At 47.5% G+C, this 18,513-nt stretch overlaps 1 protein-coding gene and 1 pseudogene across 2 annotated transcripts in view; one reads left to right on the forward strand and one right to left on the reverse strand.

Moving 5' to 3' along the window:
* The window catches only part of EMILIN2 (elastin microfibril interfacer 2), a 59,252-nt gene that overhangs the window by 13,954 nt on the left and 26,785 nt on the right, over nucleotides 1-18,513 (forward strand). For both annotated transcript variants that reach the window (XM_005224159.5, NM_001143869.3), the window contains exon 3: nucleotides 15,045-15,220. In XM_005224159.5, coding sequence (XP_005224216.2) covers nucleotides 15,045-15,220 — 176 coding nt within the window. The remainder of the gene's footprint in view (nucleotides 1-15,044; nucleotides 15,221-18,513) is intronic.
* LOC112444169 (ubiquitin-like) lies at nucleotides 17,265-17,934 on the reverse strand (annotated as a pseudogene).

Consider the following 18,513-nt stretch of genomic DNA (forward strand, 5'->3'; position numbering starts at 1 on the left):
AGACTATATATTTTTGGAGCAGTCTAAGGTTTACAGCAAAACTGAGGGGACAGGAAGGAGATTGCTCATGTTCCCCCACCGCCCACATATACCCAGCTTCCGCCATTATCGGCTTCCCCTGCAGAGCAGAGCATCTCTTACAGTTGATGAACCTGCTCTGGTTCATGACAGTCATCCAAAGCCCATGGTTTGCATTAGGCTTCATTCTCGGGGAGAGAAAGTTTTTAGCTTGTTTCCCTCCCATTGTGAAGACTCGTATGTGCTGAGTTTGGTTTTCATGTTTCAGGCACGGAGACCATAAGTTTGAACAACTGGCCATGGCTTGTGTTTTTAAAATGGAAATCGTGGCATGCACAGACTTTGAAATGATTGTTACAGATGAGTGAAAATGCAGTGGCTTGCAGCTAAAACGAAGGGTTGTGATAGGATAGATTCCCGTTAAATCAACCAAAGTAACAATGTGTGTTGTCGTTTAGATTCCTGAGCTGGTCATCTCAGCGTGAGCTTTAAAAGCTTTTGACCAAGGTGTAAGCCTACGTTGCCTCTCTGTGTGAAGTATGATGGAGTTTTGATTTGGGGAGGCTTCATGTTGTCGATTAGTCACTCATTCGTGTCTTACTCTTATGGACTGTAGCCCGTCAGGCTCCTCTGTCCATGGAATTCTCCAGGCAAGAATAGTGGAGTGGGTTGGTATTCCCTTCTCCAGGGAATCTTCCCAACTTAGGAATCGAACCTGCGTGTCCTGCGTTGCAGGCGGGTTCTTTATCACTGAGCCACTGGGATGGCCCAGGGTTCGTGTACACAGCTCTAAGGAATGCTTTGGTGTAATTGGGAGGATACAGTAATTAGAGATAAGAGTGCGTTTTGAGAAAGTTAAATACTGAAAATATAGGAAATTATTTTAAAGATTATTCTTGTGACAGAAATTCTTTGAAAATAGCATGCTGATGTATTTTATTTGTGATAAAGTAAATTGCAGTGACGTCTTGAATGGTGGGCCAACCTAGCGCCTGGGTTATCATGAGGGTGAGAATTACTACTCAGACCATAGATCTTAGTTGTTTTATTTAAACAAAACAAAATAATGCAATCTATGTTATTTTTCTTAAATGATTTTTAAAGCGATGGACAGCAAGCGGCAGCCCCTCTTCACCACCTCAGTCTGTATATTTGTCTCCCTCCCCGCTCAATTTACAAGAACCGTGATGCCCTGAAGCGTTTCTCCAGGTTGTTACACCCTATCGTCCTACAGCACCTGCATACTTGGGTTCTGGGCTGGTTTTCTCAGAAAAACATCACACCCTCAAATTCCTTCAGAAAGGACTTCTCTGGTGGCTCAGTGAATAAGAATCCGTCTGCCAGCACAGAAGAGATGGGTTCAAGCCCTGGTCCGGGAAGATTCCACATGCTGCAGAGCCATCAAGCCCGTGCGCCACAACTGCTGAGCCTGTGCTCCAGAGCCCGTGACTTCAACAAGGAAGTCACTGCAGTGAGAAGCCCGCGCTCCACAACTGGAGAGTAGCCGCTGCTCGCCGCAACTAGAGAAAGCCTGTGCAAAGTAACTAAGACCCAGTGCAGCCAAAAATAAGTTAATTTTTTTTTAATTCCTTAAGAAAAAAATCAAGTTCCACAAGCCAGCCTGAGCACGAGGATTCAGTGAAGACTGCAGCAACACAAGCAGCTTGGCAGACATGGCAGATGCTTCCAACCTTAAAAATCCACTGGCCACTCTGAGTCTCCTTGGAGTAAAATTCCTCCTCACTTTCTTCTCCTCCATGGCCTCCATCACCCTTTTCTATTTAAAAGCAAATAAGCACAATTCTTCTTTCCCTACCCCTGGCCCTCTACTTGTCTACACCTTCAGGCTGGAGGCGGGCTGGCTGTGGCACCATCTTCCAAAGCAGAGTTCTGCTCCTTATAAGCAGAGGGCAGTTGGCTGTCAATGTCTTGACCTTGTTTGTCTTACGTGTGGATTTGAAAATCATAAGGTAGCACTGGCGTTACCTGGACAATGTGAGAAATATTAAACTAGGTTGTAACACTTGGTCCTTCTCCCCCACAGTGTGGTCATAAATTAGAAAAGAAACACAAGCCATGTTTTCAATTCCCAGATTATTTTTTTAAACTGAGAATGAATTACCCCCAAAGAAAGAACATGGTTTTATATCTGTGGAGAAACTCCTACTGTCTTAGGATTTTCTGAGCTTCTAAGTGATTTCCACCAAGTTCCAGGTGAGGCATCTTTAAGAGCTGACCACCATCCATGGTCTTCATCCAAAGGCCCAACATTGACTACAGATGGGGTATCGTAGCCAGTTCCCCTTTGAATGGAAAAGCAATACAGTGGTCCTTTGGGCTCCACAGGGGATTAGTTCTGGGACATCCCGTGAAACCAAAATCCATGGATGCTCAAGTCCTTTATGTAAAATGGTGTAATACTTGCATAGAACCTACATATATCCTCCTGTATACTTTTAATTGTGTCTGGATAACTCATAATACAGCATAAATGCTATGTAAGTACTTACAGTAGCTGGGTGTGTGACAAATTCGTTTTGCTTTTTTGAAACTTTCTGGAATTTTCTTTTCCATGAATACTTTCTTTTTTTTTTTTAATGTATTTATTTATTTTTGGCTGTGCTGGGTCTTTGTTACTGTGCGGGCTTTTCTCTCGTCGTGGCAAGCGGGGCTGCTCTCCAGCTGTGGTGCATGGGCTTCTCACTGCGGTGGCTTCTCTTGTGGAGCACAGGCTCTAGGGCTTCCCTAGCTGCAGCGCGTGGACTCCGTAGTTCTGGCTCTCAGGCTCTAGAGCACAGGCTCAGTAGTTGTTGCTCCAAGGCATGTGGGATCGTCCCAGATCAGGGATCGAATCCACGTCTCCTGCATTGGCAGGCAGATTCTTTACCACTGAGCCACCAGAGAAGCCCTTCCGTGAATCCTTTCAACCCATGGTCGATTGATCTGAATGTACCGAGAACACCTGGTGGGCAGCTGCAGGGGGGAGGGCAGCTGGCAGACGTGGAAGCTGAGAGAAAAGAAAGCACGGAGTGACCAGAGCTGAGGGAGGGAGGTTGCCAAACAAGACAAAGGACATGGAAGAAAAGCTTTCAAAATTATTGTGACTTCTGCAGGAGAATTTGAGGAAATCGTGCTTCTTCTTTTTTAAAAAAAAAAAAGAGGAAATAATCAAAGAGTTATTCAGCGGCTCTGAGAAGAAAGATCTGGATTCTGAACCACAGAAAATCGCCCTTGGGCTGAGCGTCACGCCAAAGGCTGAGGCTGCAGCTGTTCTTGTGTCCACACCGTGGGAACCTGGGGGCTGTGCGCGCGGGGAGGGATGGGGTGGAGGCCGCCACTCTCTGGTCCTGACTCCAGGAATCAGGGGACGGGGTGTGGCTTTGAGAAGTGGAATCATATAGACTGTAGTGGGAAAAGCAGCCTGCTGCAGCCTTGGCCCTTCCCCAAAGAATTTCTTTAGGGTATTGTGGGCCTTTGTTAATGTTGGATTATTCAGCCTCCAGAAAGCTGGGGCTGCGCTTGGGCCTTGGGGGCCCCCCACACTTGCTGGCCATTACCCAGCTGTGGACTGGTGTTCCGTCGTGTATTTCCCCAAGTGAAGAAGTTAAAGCTAAGAATGTGGACTCCTTGGAACACACGTATAAGCTGTATTTCATGCTGCTGGGCGCGCCCTGCACTTGGAAATGATGTCATTTTTAGCAATGAGAGTCTGCTCCGAGGGAAAGCACCCCCACTCTTATAGTAAATCTGAAAATGACACTTCACTGTCGATTGCAGCTGAGTTGGGACAGCCTCATGGTTGAGTCACTGGACATTTCTCCAGTTGACTTTGTCTTAGGAACTTGTTCTGTCCTCAGGGTTAAGAAGGGTGATCAGTTGTGGAAAACTTTTACTTATTTGCTGTATGATCAGACCATAAAACAAAGAGGATTTTGGGGTTTGAAATCTAACTTGCCATCATAAGTACCCAAGGAAAAGACTTCAAGAGGAAACAGGAAAAGAAACAGCTTACAATTGTGGTTTCTCCAGCAATTATCAATATCAGTAATCTCAGATATGCAGATGATGGGCTTCCTGGGTGTAGTGGTAAAGAACCCACCTGCTAATGCAGGAGATGGAAGAGACCTGGGTTCAATCCCTGGGTTGGGAAGATCCCCTGGAGAAGGGAATGGCAACCCGCTTCAGTATTCTTGCCTGTAGAATCCCATGGACAGAGGAGCTTGGCAGGCTACAGTCCATGGGGACACAAAGAGTTGGACACAACTGAAGCCACTTAGCACATGCAGATGACACCACTCTTATGGCAGAAAACAAAGAACTAAAGAGCCTCTTGATGAAGGTGAAAGAGGAGAATGAGAAAGCTGGCCAACTCAACATTCAAAAAACAAAGATCATGGCATCCAGTCCCATCACTTCATGGCAAACAGAAGGGGAAACAATGGAAACAGTAACAGACTTTATTTTCTTGGGCTCCAAAATCACTGCAGATAGTGACTTAAAGCCATGAAATTAAAAGATGCTTGCTCCTTGGAAGAAAAGCTATGACAAACATAGATGGCGTATTAAAAAGCAGAGACATTATTTTGCTGACAAAGGTTCATATAGTCAAAGCTATGGTTTTTCCAATAGGATATGAGAGTTGGACAATAAAGAAGGCTGAGCACTGAAGAATTGATTCTTTCTAACTGTGGTGTTAGAGAAGACTCTTGAGAGTCTCTGGGACTGCAAGGAGATCCAACCAGTCCATCCTAAAGGAAATCAGTCCTGAATATTCATTGGAAGGACTGATGCTAAATCTGAAGCTCCAATACTTTGGCCACCTGATGCGTAGAGCCAATTCATTAGAAAAGACCCTGATGCTGTGAAAGATTGATGGCAAGAGAAGAAGGGGATGACAGAGGATGAGATGGTTGGATGGCATCACTGACTCAATGGACATGAGTTTGAGCAAGCTCTGGGAGATGGTGAAGGATGGGGAAGCCTGGCGTGCTGCAGTCCATGGGGTTCCAAAGAGTCAGAGACAACTGAGCAACTGAACAACAGCAAATATCTCCTTTGTTTTGGGAAAGAGACAATCTCCTATATGTACATTTTCATTTTCAACACATTGCTTTGGTCTAAGAGCTGCGATTTAAGAAATGTACCAAGCTATATTGTAATTTGATTTATTGTTTTTTTAATTATCTTTTTGGTGGCCATGCTGAGTCTTCATTACTGTGCGTGGGCTTGCTCTGGTTGCAGAGAGCAGAGGCTAGTCTTGAGCTGTGTTGCTTGGACGTCTCACTGCAGTGGCTTCTCTTGTTGTGCAGCATAGGCTCTAAGTGCAAGGACTCAGTAGTTGTGACACACAGGCTTAGTTGCTCTGAAACATGCGGAATCTTCCCAGACTAGGGATCGAACCCATGTTCCTCTGCATTGGGAGGCGAGCTCTTAACGACTAGACCACTAGGGAAGCCCTGTAATCCGGTTTTAATCAGGGCTCACCAATCTGACTTCGAGATCCATTAGGTACATTTTAAGAAATACATTTGCCCAAGCCTTTTGACTTTTAAAGCTTAGATGGATCCACCTAAGGAGTCAAGTAAAATATTTAGCATTTCTTTTCTTTCATGTTATTAATTTCTCCATCAGTTCAGTTCAGTTGCTCAGTCGTGTCCGACTCTTTGCGACCCCATGCACTGCAGCACGCCAGGCCTCCCTGTCCATCACCAACTCCCGGAGTTCACCCAAACCCATGTCCATCGAGTCGGTGATGCCATCCAACCATCTCATCCTCTGTCGTTCCCTTCTCCTCCTGCCCTCAATCCCTCCCAGCATCAGAGTCTTTTCCAATGAGTCAACTCTTCACATGAGGTGGCCAAAGTACTGGAGTTTCAGCTTTAGCATTAGTCCTTCCAATGAATGCCTAGGACTGATCTCCTTTAGGATGGACTGGTTGGATCTCCTTCCAGTCCAGGGGACTCTCAAGAGTCTTCTCCAACACCACAATTCAAAAGCATCAATTCTTTGGTGCTCAGCTTTCTTCATAGTCCAAATCTCACATCCATACATGACCACTGGAAAAATCATAGCCTTGACTAGACGGATATTTTTTGGCAAAGTAATGTCTCTGCTTTTGAATATGCTATCTAGGTTGGTCATAACTTTCCTTCCAAGGAGTAAGCGTCTTTTAATTTCATGGCTGCAGTCACCATCTGCAGTGATTTTGGAGCCCAAGAAAATAAAGTGTGACACTGTTTCCACTGTTTCCCCATCTATTTCCCATGAAGTGATGGGACCAGATGCCATGATCTTCGTTTTCTGAATGTTGAGCTTTAAGCCAACTTTTTCACTCTCCTCTTTCACTTTCATCAAGAGGCTTTTTAGTTCCTCTTCGCTTTCTGCTATAAGGGTGGTATCATCTGCATATCTGAGGTTATTGATATTTCTCCCGACAATCTTGATTCCAGCTTGTGCTTCTTCCAGCCCAGCATTTCTCATGATGTACTCTGCATATAAGTTAAATAAGCAGGGTGACAATATACAGCCTTGACGTACTCCTTTTCCTATTTGGAACCAGTCTGTTGTTCCATGTCCAGTTCTAACTGTTGCTTCCTGACCTGCATACAAATTTCTCAAGAGGCAGGTCAGGTGGTCTGGTATTCCCATCTCTTTCAGAATTTTTCACAGTTTATTGTGACCCACACAGTCAAAGGCTTTGGCATAGTCAATAAAGCAGAAATAGATGTTTTTCTGGAACTCTCTTGCTTTTCCGATGATCCAGTGGATGTTGGCAATTTGATCTGTGGTTCCTCTGCCTTTTCTAAAACCAGCTTGAACATCTGGAAGTTCACAGTTCATGTATTGCTGAAGCCTGGCTTGGAGAATTTTGAGCATTACTTTCTAGCATGTGAGATGAGTGCAATTGTGCGGTAGTTTGAGCATTCTTGGGATCTAATTAGAAATGTGTTGTGTAGCAGAAAAAGATGAGAATTGTGATTAAAAATTTGTATTGGAGTATAGTTGATTTACAATTTTGCTTTAGTTTCTGCTGTACACAAAGTGAATCAGTTATACATGTACATATATCCACTCTTTTTTAGATTCTTTTCCCATATAGACCATTGCAGAGTATTGAGTAGAGTGCTGTGCTCTACTGTAGGTCCTTATTAGTTATCTACTTTAGACAGAGTGGTGTGTATATGTTACTCCTGATCTATAGGTGATGTGCTTTAACCTGTAAGAAGGCTCTCTGGTTTCTTCACTCACTCTCATGTGGCAGGGCGGGGGGTGCTTTTCCCAATGTGGACGATCAGCATTAGATGGGACACAGGGATCAGAATCACTTCCTTAGCTCGTCTTGTCCATACACACGGTTTCAAATGGCTGACTTTTGGATCATCCGTGGACACGGTGGACTTGGATGGGAAGTACTTCTTCTGCTTGTGCAGAACCCCTTTTCCTTCACACAGTTCTGAAATCCCTTCCAGCTTCAAACTCTACAACCTCCATAGTATTTACTTTTGGCAAACTGCTAATTCAGTAAAAAACTCACTTAATTATTCACTGATTGGCAGGACAGCAAACAAACAAATAAAAAAATCCATTTGTCAGAGGCGGGTCCTAGAACATCAGTCCACTGTCTTGGCCATTTCTCAATTGGAAAACCGGGCCCAACTTTGTAAAAGTGAATTACTCTGTAAAAAGGAAATTGTGACCCATGCCACCACACGGGTGAGCCTCAGGTGAAGGGGATCAGGACAGACCACCTCAAAACCTACCACTTTGGCATACTGATTATTCTGAGCTGAAAGCTGTTGAGAAACCACAGAGATAAGACCTTTCTTTAAAAAAAAAATTATTTATGACTGCACTGGGTCTTCGTTGCTGCATGCAGGCGCTCTAGTTGTGGTGAGTGGGCTTCTCAGTGAGGCGGTTTCTCTTGCTGTGCAGCACGGGCTCTGGGATGTGCCGGTTCAGGAGTTGCGGCCACGAGCCGAGTTGCCTCGCGGCATGTGGAATCCTCCTGGACCAGGGACTGAACCCATGTCCCCTGCATTGGCATATGGACTCCCAACCACTGGACCACCAGGGAAGCCCAAGACAAGACCTTTCTGAAATCCCCATTGATGCCCCAAAGCATCACCTGTACAGGGATGAGAGGAGGGAACCTTATCACTGGAGGCAGAGAACAGCACCGGCAGGAGTCTGCCTAAACAAACCTAAGATGGCCCACATCACCTGTTCCTTTCCTACCCAAATCCCCATGATTTATTACTTCTTGAAGCCTGAACCCTCTTTTCTCTGTCTGGTGCCTTCTCCGCAATTGATCACCTTTTGTTAAAATGGTACCTAAGGCTCTGAGTCTAACTGCTACTTTGAGTTTTCACTTCTTTCCCATGAGGCCTTCCTGGGCACATAAAAATATTAACATCAATAAAATTTGTATGTCTTTTTCTCCTGTTAATCTATCTTTTGTCAGTTTGATTCACAGGCCCCAGGAACAAACATAAGAGGGTAGAAAGTGTTAGTCCCTCAGTCATGTCTGACTCTTTGCAACCCCGTAGACTCTAGCCCGCCAAGTTCCTCTGTCCATGGGATTTTCCAGGCAAGAATACTGGAGTGGGTTGCCATTCCCTTCTCCAGGGGATCTTCCCGACCCACAGATTGAACCTGAGTCTCCAGCATTGCAGGCAGATTCTTTACCATCTGAACCACCAGGAAAGCCCCATAAAAGGGTAGAAGAAAAGTTTTTTCCTCTCCTACAGGGACATTATGCTAAGTAACACAAAGCCAGTTACAAAAGGACAAATACTCTGTGATTCTACTTACATGATGTACTGAGAGCGGTCAGATTTATGGAGACAAGAAGAATGTGGTTGCCAGGGGCTGGGAGGTGGGGGCTGGGGAGTTAGTGTTTAATATGGGTTCAGAGTTTCAGTTTAGGGTGATAAAAATGTTCTGTAGATGGTGTTGATGGTGGTGGTGATGTTTGTACAACATTGTGAATGTACTTGTGCCACTGAACTGTGCTGTGAAAAATGGCCAAGACAGTAAACTGTGGGTAATGTGTATTTTAACCACAGTTTAAAAAAAAAAAAAAGTGGAATTGCTGTGTCCAGCCTGAACTGCTCTATGGAAAACCTGGAGCAGTAGCTGTGTGTCAGACACCCAAGTCGGCCCTGAGTGCTCATTCGGAAACTTCTCGAGTTTACATGTGTGGACTTTCCTTGTCCCTGGAAAGTGAAAGAAAGTGAAAATGTTAGTCAGTCTTGTCCGACTCTTTGCAACCCCATGGACTGTGACCCCCCAGGCTTCTCTGTCTATGGGATTTCCCAGGCAAGAATACTGGAGTGGGTTGCCATTTCCTTCTCCAGGGGTTTTCCCGACTCAGGAACTGAACCCCTGTCTCCTGCTCCAGGGGAGGAGGTTATTTCCCCAGACCTAGGTGCTCCCTACTCGGGAGAGGGAAGCGCCTCTTCTCCATTGTCTGTCCCATTCTGAATGATCCTGTGTGGAACCACACACGTGGAATGAAGCAACAAGAGCTGGCTCCAGGTTCTTTGGGGCTAGCCAGTGTCTGGAGGACGGAGAGGAATTTACTAGAAAGTCTATTCTTGGGAGAAATCCCAGTCAAGTGAGTGTCCCCCAGGGGCCGCCAGGCTTTCCATTTGTGTGGAGTGTAAAATAAAAACAGGTAAACACTGAATGCAGGGAAAGGACCCGTGCCTCGTGTAACCGCTGTGCAACGGGTCCTGTACCAGTAACGGGTGGTTATTTCAAGGGCACGTGTTCCCTTTGCTGCTGGGGACACGGGAGGAGAAATCAGATGAACAGATAGACATAGGCCCGTTGCTGTTCCCTTGACAATCTTGTGACTGTCTTGGCCAGCCCTGTCCTGCAGAACTTTCTGTGGTGATGGAGACGTTAACGTTGTTTATCTAACACTGGCCACTGTGGCTGCAAAGCATGTGAAATGTGGATAGTGTGATTGAGCAACTAGATGTTCAGTTTAATTTGATTTTAATCAGTTTATATTTAAACAGCTGCCCCAGATAACAGCTGTCTTCTTGGAAAGCACAGTGCTGGCTTACCTTCTGGTGTTGAGTCTTGTCCTTTTCCCATGACTGTGGACCCTGGGGCTTGATTGGGTTCTGGTAGGACTCCGGAGGGCTTCCCTGGTGGCTCAGCAGTGAAGAGTCCACCTGCCAGTGCAGGAGATGCAGGTCTAATCCCTGGGTCAGGAAGATCCCTTGGAGAAGGGAATGGCAACCCACTCCAGTATTCTTGCTTGGAGAATCTCATGGACAGAGAAGCCTGGTGGGCTACAGTCCATGGGGTCGCAAAAAGTCAGACTCTACTTACAGACTCAACAACAACAACAGGACTCAGGAAGCCACTTCTTCTGGCTGAGACCTGGGGGTCGATCACTCTGGGGCTTTAATTTTTATTTATTTTTGGCTGTGCTGGGTCTCAGTGCTGCAAAGGCTTTTCTTGAGTTGCGGTGAGCAGGGGCCCACTCTCTAGCTGGGGTACACAGGCTTCTCATTGCAGTGGCTTCTCTTGTTCTGGATCACGGGCTCCAGGGCACACGGGTTTCCGTAGTTGTGGTGCACAGGCATAGCTGCCCTGTGTCATGTGGGATCTTCCCCGACCAGGGATTGAACCTGTGTCCCCTGCATTGGCAGGTGATTCTTATCCGCTGGACCACGAGGGAAGTCCACTCTGGGTTTTTCTGTATGGACATTGGACTCTCCCAAACCTGGTCAAAGGTGGGCCTAGTGTCATTAATTAATTGTTTGATCAATCAGTTATTGATTAGCAATTAATAAGTTATTTATTCAGCACAGTAGGACAGTGTGAAAAACGGGGACATTATGGGGAACAGAGCCACCAGGCATTCTTGCTTGCTTGGAGTTTTTGAGCTGCAGAGAGAAGGATGAATTCTGAACGAGCACATTCAACTGTAACTGGAAACAGGTGAGGGAAGGTCTCACCTCCTGCTAGGAAGGCATCTTCATGGGGATGACATCAACTGGAAGCACAGTCACTTTTTCCCCTTGTGTGTTAACAGGGACACTTCCCGTCACATGGTCCCTGAGTTTTGAGTCAACTTTTCTAGTCCTTTTCTCCCACCTGCCTTCTCATTAGCATCTCCTGGGCTCATCTGGTGCCTTGACCCAGGGGAACTTGTAAAAATGGTGAACTCTTGTCTCACTCTCCCCTGCAAAAAAAAACCCAAAAGGACTTCAGAGGAGAGGAGGGGAGTTAGGTGGGGCTGTAGGGCAGCTCATTGCCTGCCCGCCCCCCACCCTGCCCCCAGGGGGGCCTGAGGCAGCTGGTCAGGGCTCCCCAGGGCACAGGATGCTGTTCCAGTCCTGACCCGAGGCTGGGATGGGGGCCAAGGCTCCAGCCCTGCCTGCCATGACTCTGTCCCTTTGGCTGCAGGCCCTCCTTGGCTGCCCCAGCTGGGTGCAGCTCGCTGATTCAGTGAATGTCTATGGAGCATCATCCTAGCCCCAGTCCAGGGGCTCCATTCACTCCCTGCCAGAGTCTGGGTGCTTCTCAATTCTGGCTGTACTCAGCCATTATGTGGGGAGTTTCTGCAAGGTACACATTCCTGGGGACCCCCTGCTCCAGACCAATGAAATCAGAATTTTGAGGATAAAGGCCTGGACATATTTAAAAAGTTCCCTGGGGAATTCCCTGGTGGTACGGTGGATGAGAATCCGCCTGCTAATGCAGAGGACACAGGTTCGATCCCTGGACCAGGAAGATCCCACTTGCTGCTGGCCAGGTGAGCCCATGCACCACAACTAGAGTGGCACCCCACCCCTGCCCCATTCACCGCAACTTGAGAAAGCCTGTGCGCAGCAACAAAGACCCAGAGCAGCCAAAAATAAATGAATAATAAAATTTTTTTTAAAAAGCTCCTTGGTAGGAATACTGTTCCACAAAGCCAGAGTGATGGGGAGCAGGCCTGGGGATGCTACTTGGGGCCTCCCCACCCTCCGGGGAGCCCCCTGGTTGCCCTTGGAGGAGTGGCAACCCCGTTTCTTGGGGATACCCTAGAAATGTTGTGGGACCAAACAGCCCCTGCCTCCCCCATGACACCCCCTCCCCCCAGCTGAGGCCTGGGAACCCGCAGATGCCTCGGGCATTGTATCCTCCTATGCAGGGAGGTGGCCGTGAGCTTTCCCACAGTGGAGGTGGCCCCTGATGGCTTCCAGCTGTCCCGGGGCTGGAAACTTGGTGGGAGACGCGGCCAACCTGAAGTCCATTGAAACCAGAAACCCTACAGCAATGGGAGTGGGGCGAGTGGAGAAGGTGGTGCTCCAAGGAGCTTTCCTAACTTAAAGAGCTGGCTCTGAAATCATCACTGCCTTCAGGGAGAAGAATGAAGTGTGTTGGAGAACTGAGCACTTTCTTGGGCAGTGAGGGGCTAAGGCCCCTGGCTCAGGTCGGGTGGGGTGGGGTGGGGGTCGTCCCTCGTCCACCGGCGTCAGAGCCCCTCCTCGCGGCTCAGCTGCGGTCAGAGGGCTTACTGTGGGCTGTCATCACCTGGCACACGAACAAAACTCCGGAGCAAACATATTTTCACGTTCAATCCTAAATGCTCAGAGGAACCAGGTTTTCCTGAGATCACACATTTTTCCAGCATTAGGCTGTGGTTGAGCAAAACAATGAAATGGGATTTTTCTTTCTTTTCCTGTAGTTTCTGGGGCCACACAGAAGATGCTTTGGGTAGGTGGGGTGCCAGATTGGGGGAGAGGGCAAGAGTGTAACCTGGACCGAATTAGATACTCAGGCTGCCTTCTCACCCAGCCTTCTGGAACATCTCCGAGTGGGTGGGGTGGCTTTGAATTTAGGGCAGTTGCCAGGCAGACTGGTGGCTTCCACGTGCTGGGAGGGCCATGGCGGGTGTAGGGGAGAACATGGGTTTAAAGCCGGTCCTGGCCCTTCCTGGGGCTTCCCTAGTGACTTAGATGGTAAAGAATCCACATGTAATGCAGGAGACCCGGGTTTGATCCCAGGGTTGGGATGATCTCCTGGAGAAGGGAATGACAACCCATTCCAATATTCTTGCCTGGAGAGTCCTGTGAACAGAGGAGCCTGGTGGGCTGCAGTCCATGGGGTTGCAAAAGAGTCAGACACGACTGAAGTGACTGAGCATACATGCATTCTGGCCCTTCCTGACCATTGGGAGGAGTCACTTAACCTCTCTGAGCCTCTCTTTTCCCAGCTGTGAGCACGGGATGGTGTTCTCAGTGGGATCTTGATGGGGAATGTAGGAGGAATGAGAATGAAGGGCCTAGGAGGGGGCTTTTGCCTCTGCTTTGCCCCCCAACCCCTTGAGCAGCCCTTTTCTGTTTTATTTATTGGGTTTTCACATCAGTTTTCCCCAAAAAGGCTCCCACCCAAGCATCTCAAAATCCACACACCCAGGCTGCATCAGAGACCAGTCATAACAGAGCCTCTGAGGCCGAGCCCGGACATGGGCGGTCTTTCACAGGTCCCTGGTGAATGTGACACGTGGCCAAGGTTGAGAACCATGCCCTCAAGACCAGGTGTGGTGACACTCCTGCCCAGCAGCGCTGTCGCCGGCCCCCCTAGAATTCCGCAGGGTCGCCTTGCCTGTCCTGGCTGGGGGCAGTGCCTGGCTCGTACGGTTCTGTGTCATGCTCGGGCCCCTCAGCCGGGGTGCCAGAAGTCTGTGACGTTCAGCCACTTGTGATTCTCTCAGGAATGTGACTTTGAACTCTGCCTGCCATGAGGCCAGGGCCTGAGGCGGAGTCCTTTGGCTGGCTTGAGGCCCCTTGAGGAACAACACGAAAAGGGAGCTGACTGCTAGTGCTGGGGTCAGAAATGAAGAGCAACTGACGAGACTCAAGAAAGCTGGGGTTGCCGTCGGCAGGAGAAGCCAAGGTGGACGAGGGGCTGCTCGCCTCTGTGCTGTGAGCAGGGCCCCTGGGGGTGAACTCCGGCTTGACCCCCCCGGGCGCCCAGGGGTCCTGGATCAGCTCTCTGCTCTGGGCTGCGGTCCAGCCCTGGGTCTGACGGACTTTCCAGCTTGTTGCCAGGGTCTCTGTGAGATGCATGAGTGCACATGAGTTAGTGTTAGTCGCTCAGTCGTGTCCGACTCTTTGCAACCCCATGAACTGTAGCCCTCCAAGCTCCTCTGTCCTGGGGATTCTCCAGGCAAGAATACGGGAGTGGGTTGCTACTTCCTTCTCTAGGGGATGTTCCCAACCCAGGGATTGAACCTGGGTCTCCTGCATTGCAGGTGGATTCTTCAACATCTGAGCCACCAAGATCTCAACACAAATAGTATGAGGTGGGTCTGCAGAGGCCCTGCTCCCTTTGCCAGGTGTCAGGAAAGAAGGTGCCAAGATAAATACATGGGGGGTGGGAGGCGAGGGTGCCAGGCATGTTGTGTGTAAAACACTAACCAAATGGGCCTGACTTGGCCTGGGATAATCTCCACCAAGCAGCAAATTGTCAAATAGAAGTTTGTCAGTGAAGTTCTGAAAGCCCAGTTTTTGAAAACTGTCCACATCCAGTGAGAGTCACACCTTCTTCCCTGGTGGCTCAGATGGTAAGGAATCTGCCTGCAATGCAGGAGACTCCAGTTCAATCCCAGGGTCAGGAAGATCTCCTGGAGAAGGGTATGGTAACCCATTCCAGTATTCTTGCTGGAGAATCCCCAGGACAGAGGAGCTTGGCGGGCTACAGTTCATGGGGTTGCAAAGAGTCGGACACGACTGAGCGACTAACACTCTCCGTACTCTCAATGAGAGTCATGGGCCAGGGTTTTCTGAGTTGTCTGTTTCTCCAGCCTTTCAAGGGAGGGGAGCTGGGGGCAGGTGGATCCAAGAGATGGAGGAAGGAGGTGGGGGGAAGAGCTGAACTGGAGGAGACCAGTGACCCCTTGGGGTCATACTGCAGAGAGCAGTGACCCAGGGCCTCTTCACTTGGGTGCAGCCAGGAAGGCTGGGGTGTCTGCCGCAGCAACCAGTAACAAGAGATGCCACCTTGCTCTTTGGCAGGTATCGCGTGAATGTCAGACCCAGGTACGTCACCAGGTACAAGACGGTGACGCAGTTGGAATGGAGGTGCTGCCCTGGCTTCAGGGGGGGAAACTGCCAAGAAGGTCCCAGAGACCCTGGGAGGATGCCCCGCCCCATGCCTGCTCGGCCCCGCAACAGCATGAAGAAACCCACAGGTAACTCACTGCTTTCCTGTGCTCACCTCTGCTCATCACCGCTCCTTCCAACTCCAGGCTTTGTGAGTTACATGCAGGGGTTTCCCAGAGCTTCCAAGAACACACCCGTATGCCTGCAGGAAGCACGTGGCACACACATTGATGTGCAGAAGCAGTAGCGATTGGAAGACAAACTTTTAAAAAATAAATTGCTTTGTTAGGGCCAGCTGGTTGTGAAAACCAAGACCTTAGAGGAGATGAGGCTGGGTTCAGCCTTGTGTGGCCTGAGGCAGAGACAGAAGAGATTCTCATGTAATGATGTAATGACGCCTGGTTTGTTTTTACTTTAGTTTTCATGTGCAAGCTCCCTTAAGACTGAATTTGAAGTCGCTAAAATTGTTTGTTGTGTTTTTAAATAGGGAAATAGAATCATTCTTATTCTGTTTGGGGTGAGATACTCAGCAGTAAAAGAATCTGCCCACAGTGCAGGAGACATAGGAAACACGAGTTCAGACCCTGGGTCAGGAAGATCCCCTGGAGGAGGGCATGGCAACCCGGTATTCTTTCCTGGAGAATCCCATGGACAGAGGAGCTTGGTGGGCTCCAGTCCATGGGGTTGCAAGAGTCGGACACAAATGAAGCGACCAAGCACAAGCGAGCATATTTGCAAAGCTAAGCCCAGAGTTAGAAGTATCCACTGAGGTGGTTCTTAATTTGCTTCTGATTATTTTTTTAAGTGAATTAGCACAAACTCAATGAATAGTTTAGAAAGCAATGATAATTTTCACCTTGTCTTTTTTTTAAATATTCATTTACTTATTTACTTATGAGGCCATGCTGGGTCTTAATTGGAAGATGTGGAATCTTTTAATATTTCCCTGACCGGGGATTGAACCTGGGCCCCTTGAGTTGGAAGCACAGAGGCTTAGCCACTGGGATCACCAGGGAAGTCCCGCCTTGGCTTTTAAGTAAAACATTAACAAACAGTAAAGAATCTGCTGGCAGTGCAGGAGCCTGGGTTTGATCCCTGGGTCGGGAATATCCCTTGGAGAAGGGAATGGCAACCCATTCGAGTGTTCTTGCCCGGAGAATCCCAGGGACAGAGGAGCCTGGGCAGCTACAGTGCATGGGTTTGCAAAGAATCAGACATGACTGAGAAACTAACACTTAAGAGACTGACTTTTTAAAATTTTCTGGCCACACTGTGCAGCTTGTGGGATTTTAGTTCCCCAACCAGGGATCGAACCCTTGCTCCCTTCATTGGAAGTGTGGGGTCTTAACCACTGGACCACCAGGCAAGTCCCCAAGAGGCTGACTTTTATGGACAAAAATGTTTTGACATTTTATTCTACATCACTTTATCTTTCTTCTTTTTTAAAGTTCAGTCAGAAAACTTAGATTTTCTTTTGAGTTAGATGTTTAAGTCATTTTTAAATGATTATATTTTCTGATGAGGTGTTTTCCGTTTTGAAACTAGTGGTGTTTCTCAATATTCTCTGTAGAACAGATTTTATTATTATTTTTTTTTTTCTCACTGCTTCAGTCAACAAAAGGGAAAGTTTAGGAGAAGGAAATGGCAACCCACTCCAGTGTTCTTGCCTGAAGAATCCCAGGGATGGGGGAGCCTGGTGGGCTGCCGTCTATGGGGTCGCACAGAGTCGGCCACGACTGAAGCGACTTAGCAGCAGCAGCAGCAATCTTGAATCATACAAGTACTCCCTAATATTCAACAAAAATATAGCAAAATAATATCTTTAAACAAATTGATCTTGGGCAAAATCCCACCTGTGTAGTAGGCATGTAACATCATCATCTGTTCGGTCATCTCCAAAAACAGTAAAATATAACTACTCTTTGTTGGGCAATATAAAATGTTAAATGGAGCAGAATACCAAAAGACTAAAAATGAAGAAAGCCTGATTTAAGAATTTTGTTTTCATAAAGTGTGACCTTTGTTTTAAATGTTGTCTTAAAAATGTTGGATTTACACAGCTTTAAAAATAAGCTCAGAATTTATATGTCAATCACTTTTAGCCCTTTTAAAGAACTCAATTGTGCGTCTTGCTGTCATGAAGGATATAAAGATGGATTAGATGAGCTGTTGTTTTTTCTTACTGTTATAAGCTTAGTTTCATGCATTATGACAAATTCAGAGGCAGAAGAGTTTGTAGGTATTGAAATCATTGCTAGTTAATCACAGGTGTGAAATCATGAATGCTATAAAAAGTACATTTTCAGTAAAAGCTTTGCAATTTATAAAAAAAAAAAAAAAAGAAAGGGAAAGTTTACTGAGGCCCCAGGGCCACAGGCAGGAGGCCGCCCGGTGGGCAAAGAAGCCGGCAGAGGGGCCTTATTTGACATTCTTCCTGGGGTGCAGGTTGTTGGTGTGGCCACGCTTCTTGCAGCAGTTGACCGCCGGGGCTATCGGTGATCGTAACACAGCCGACGTCTTGTCTCAGTTGGATTTCTGAGCGGGGTGGCAGGGGGAAGGCTCAACGGTGCCGCTTCACAGATGAAGCACTAAGTTCAGGGTGAACTCTTTCTGAATTTTGTAGTCTGACAGAGCACAGCTCATCCTCCAGCTGTGTGCCGGCAAAAACTAGATGCTGCTGGTCAGGCGGGATACCTTCCTGATCATGGATTTTGACTTTGACATTCTCAATGATGTCACTGGGCTTGACCTCAGGGGTGATGGTCTTGCCCTTCAGGGTCTTCACAAAAGTCAGCATCTCTGCCTCTGCTGCAAGGCTGCCGCCACCGACCTGTAAAACAGATTTTAAAATAACTGTTTTATTACAAAAGTAATGCATATCAATTAAAGAATGTTTGTAACATATGGGGCTTCCCTTGTGGATCAGCTGGTAAAGAATCCGCCTGCAAAGCAGGAGACCTAGGTTCGATCCCTGGGTTGGGAAGATCCCCTGGAGAAGGGAAAGGCTACCCACTCCAGTATTCTGGCCTGGAGAATTTCATGGACTGTATAGTCCATAGGGTCACAGAGAGTCAGACACAACTGAGCAACCTTTACTTTCACTTGAAACATATAGGAAAAATATTTAAGTACATATCATCTTGAACTGCCCCGGTGGTCCAGTAGTTAAGACTCCGTGTTCCTGTGGCAGGTGCCTGGGTTCCATCCCCGGTTGGGGAACTAAGATCCTGCATGCTGCACAGCCAGGCCAGGAAAAGGAAGGAAAAAAAAAAAAGTACATCTAATCTTACCACCAAACGAGAAGTACTGTTAACATTTTACTATAAAATACTGCTCTCTTTCCTGTATCTGCATATACATTTTGTTAAAGAAAAATTTATTC

This window comes from Bos taurus, chromosome 24, assembly GCF_002263795.3.
Source record: "Bos taurus isolate L1 Dominette 01449 registration number 42190680 breed Hereford chromosome 24, ARS-UCD2.0, whole genome shotgun sequence".
Lineage (NCBI taxonomy): Eukaryota > Metazoa > Chordata > Mammalia > Artiodactyla > Bovidae > Bos > Bos taurus.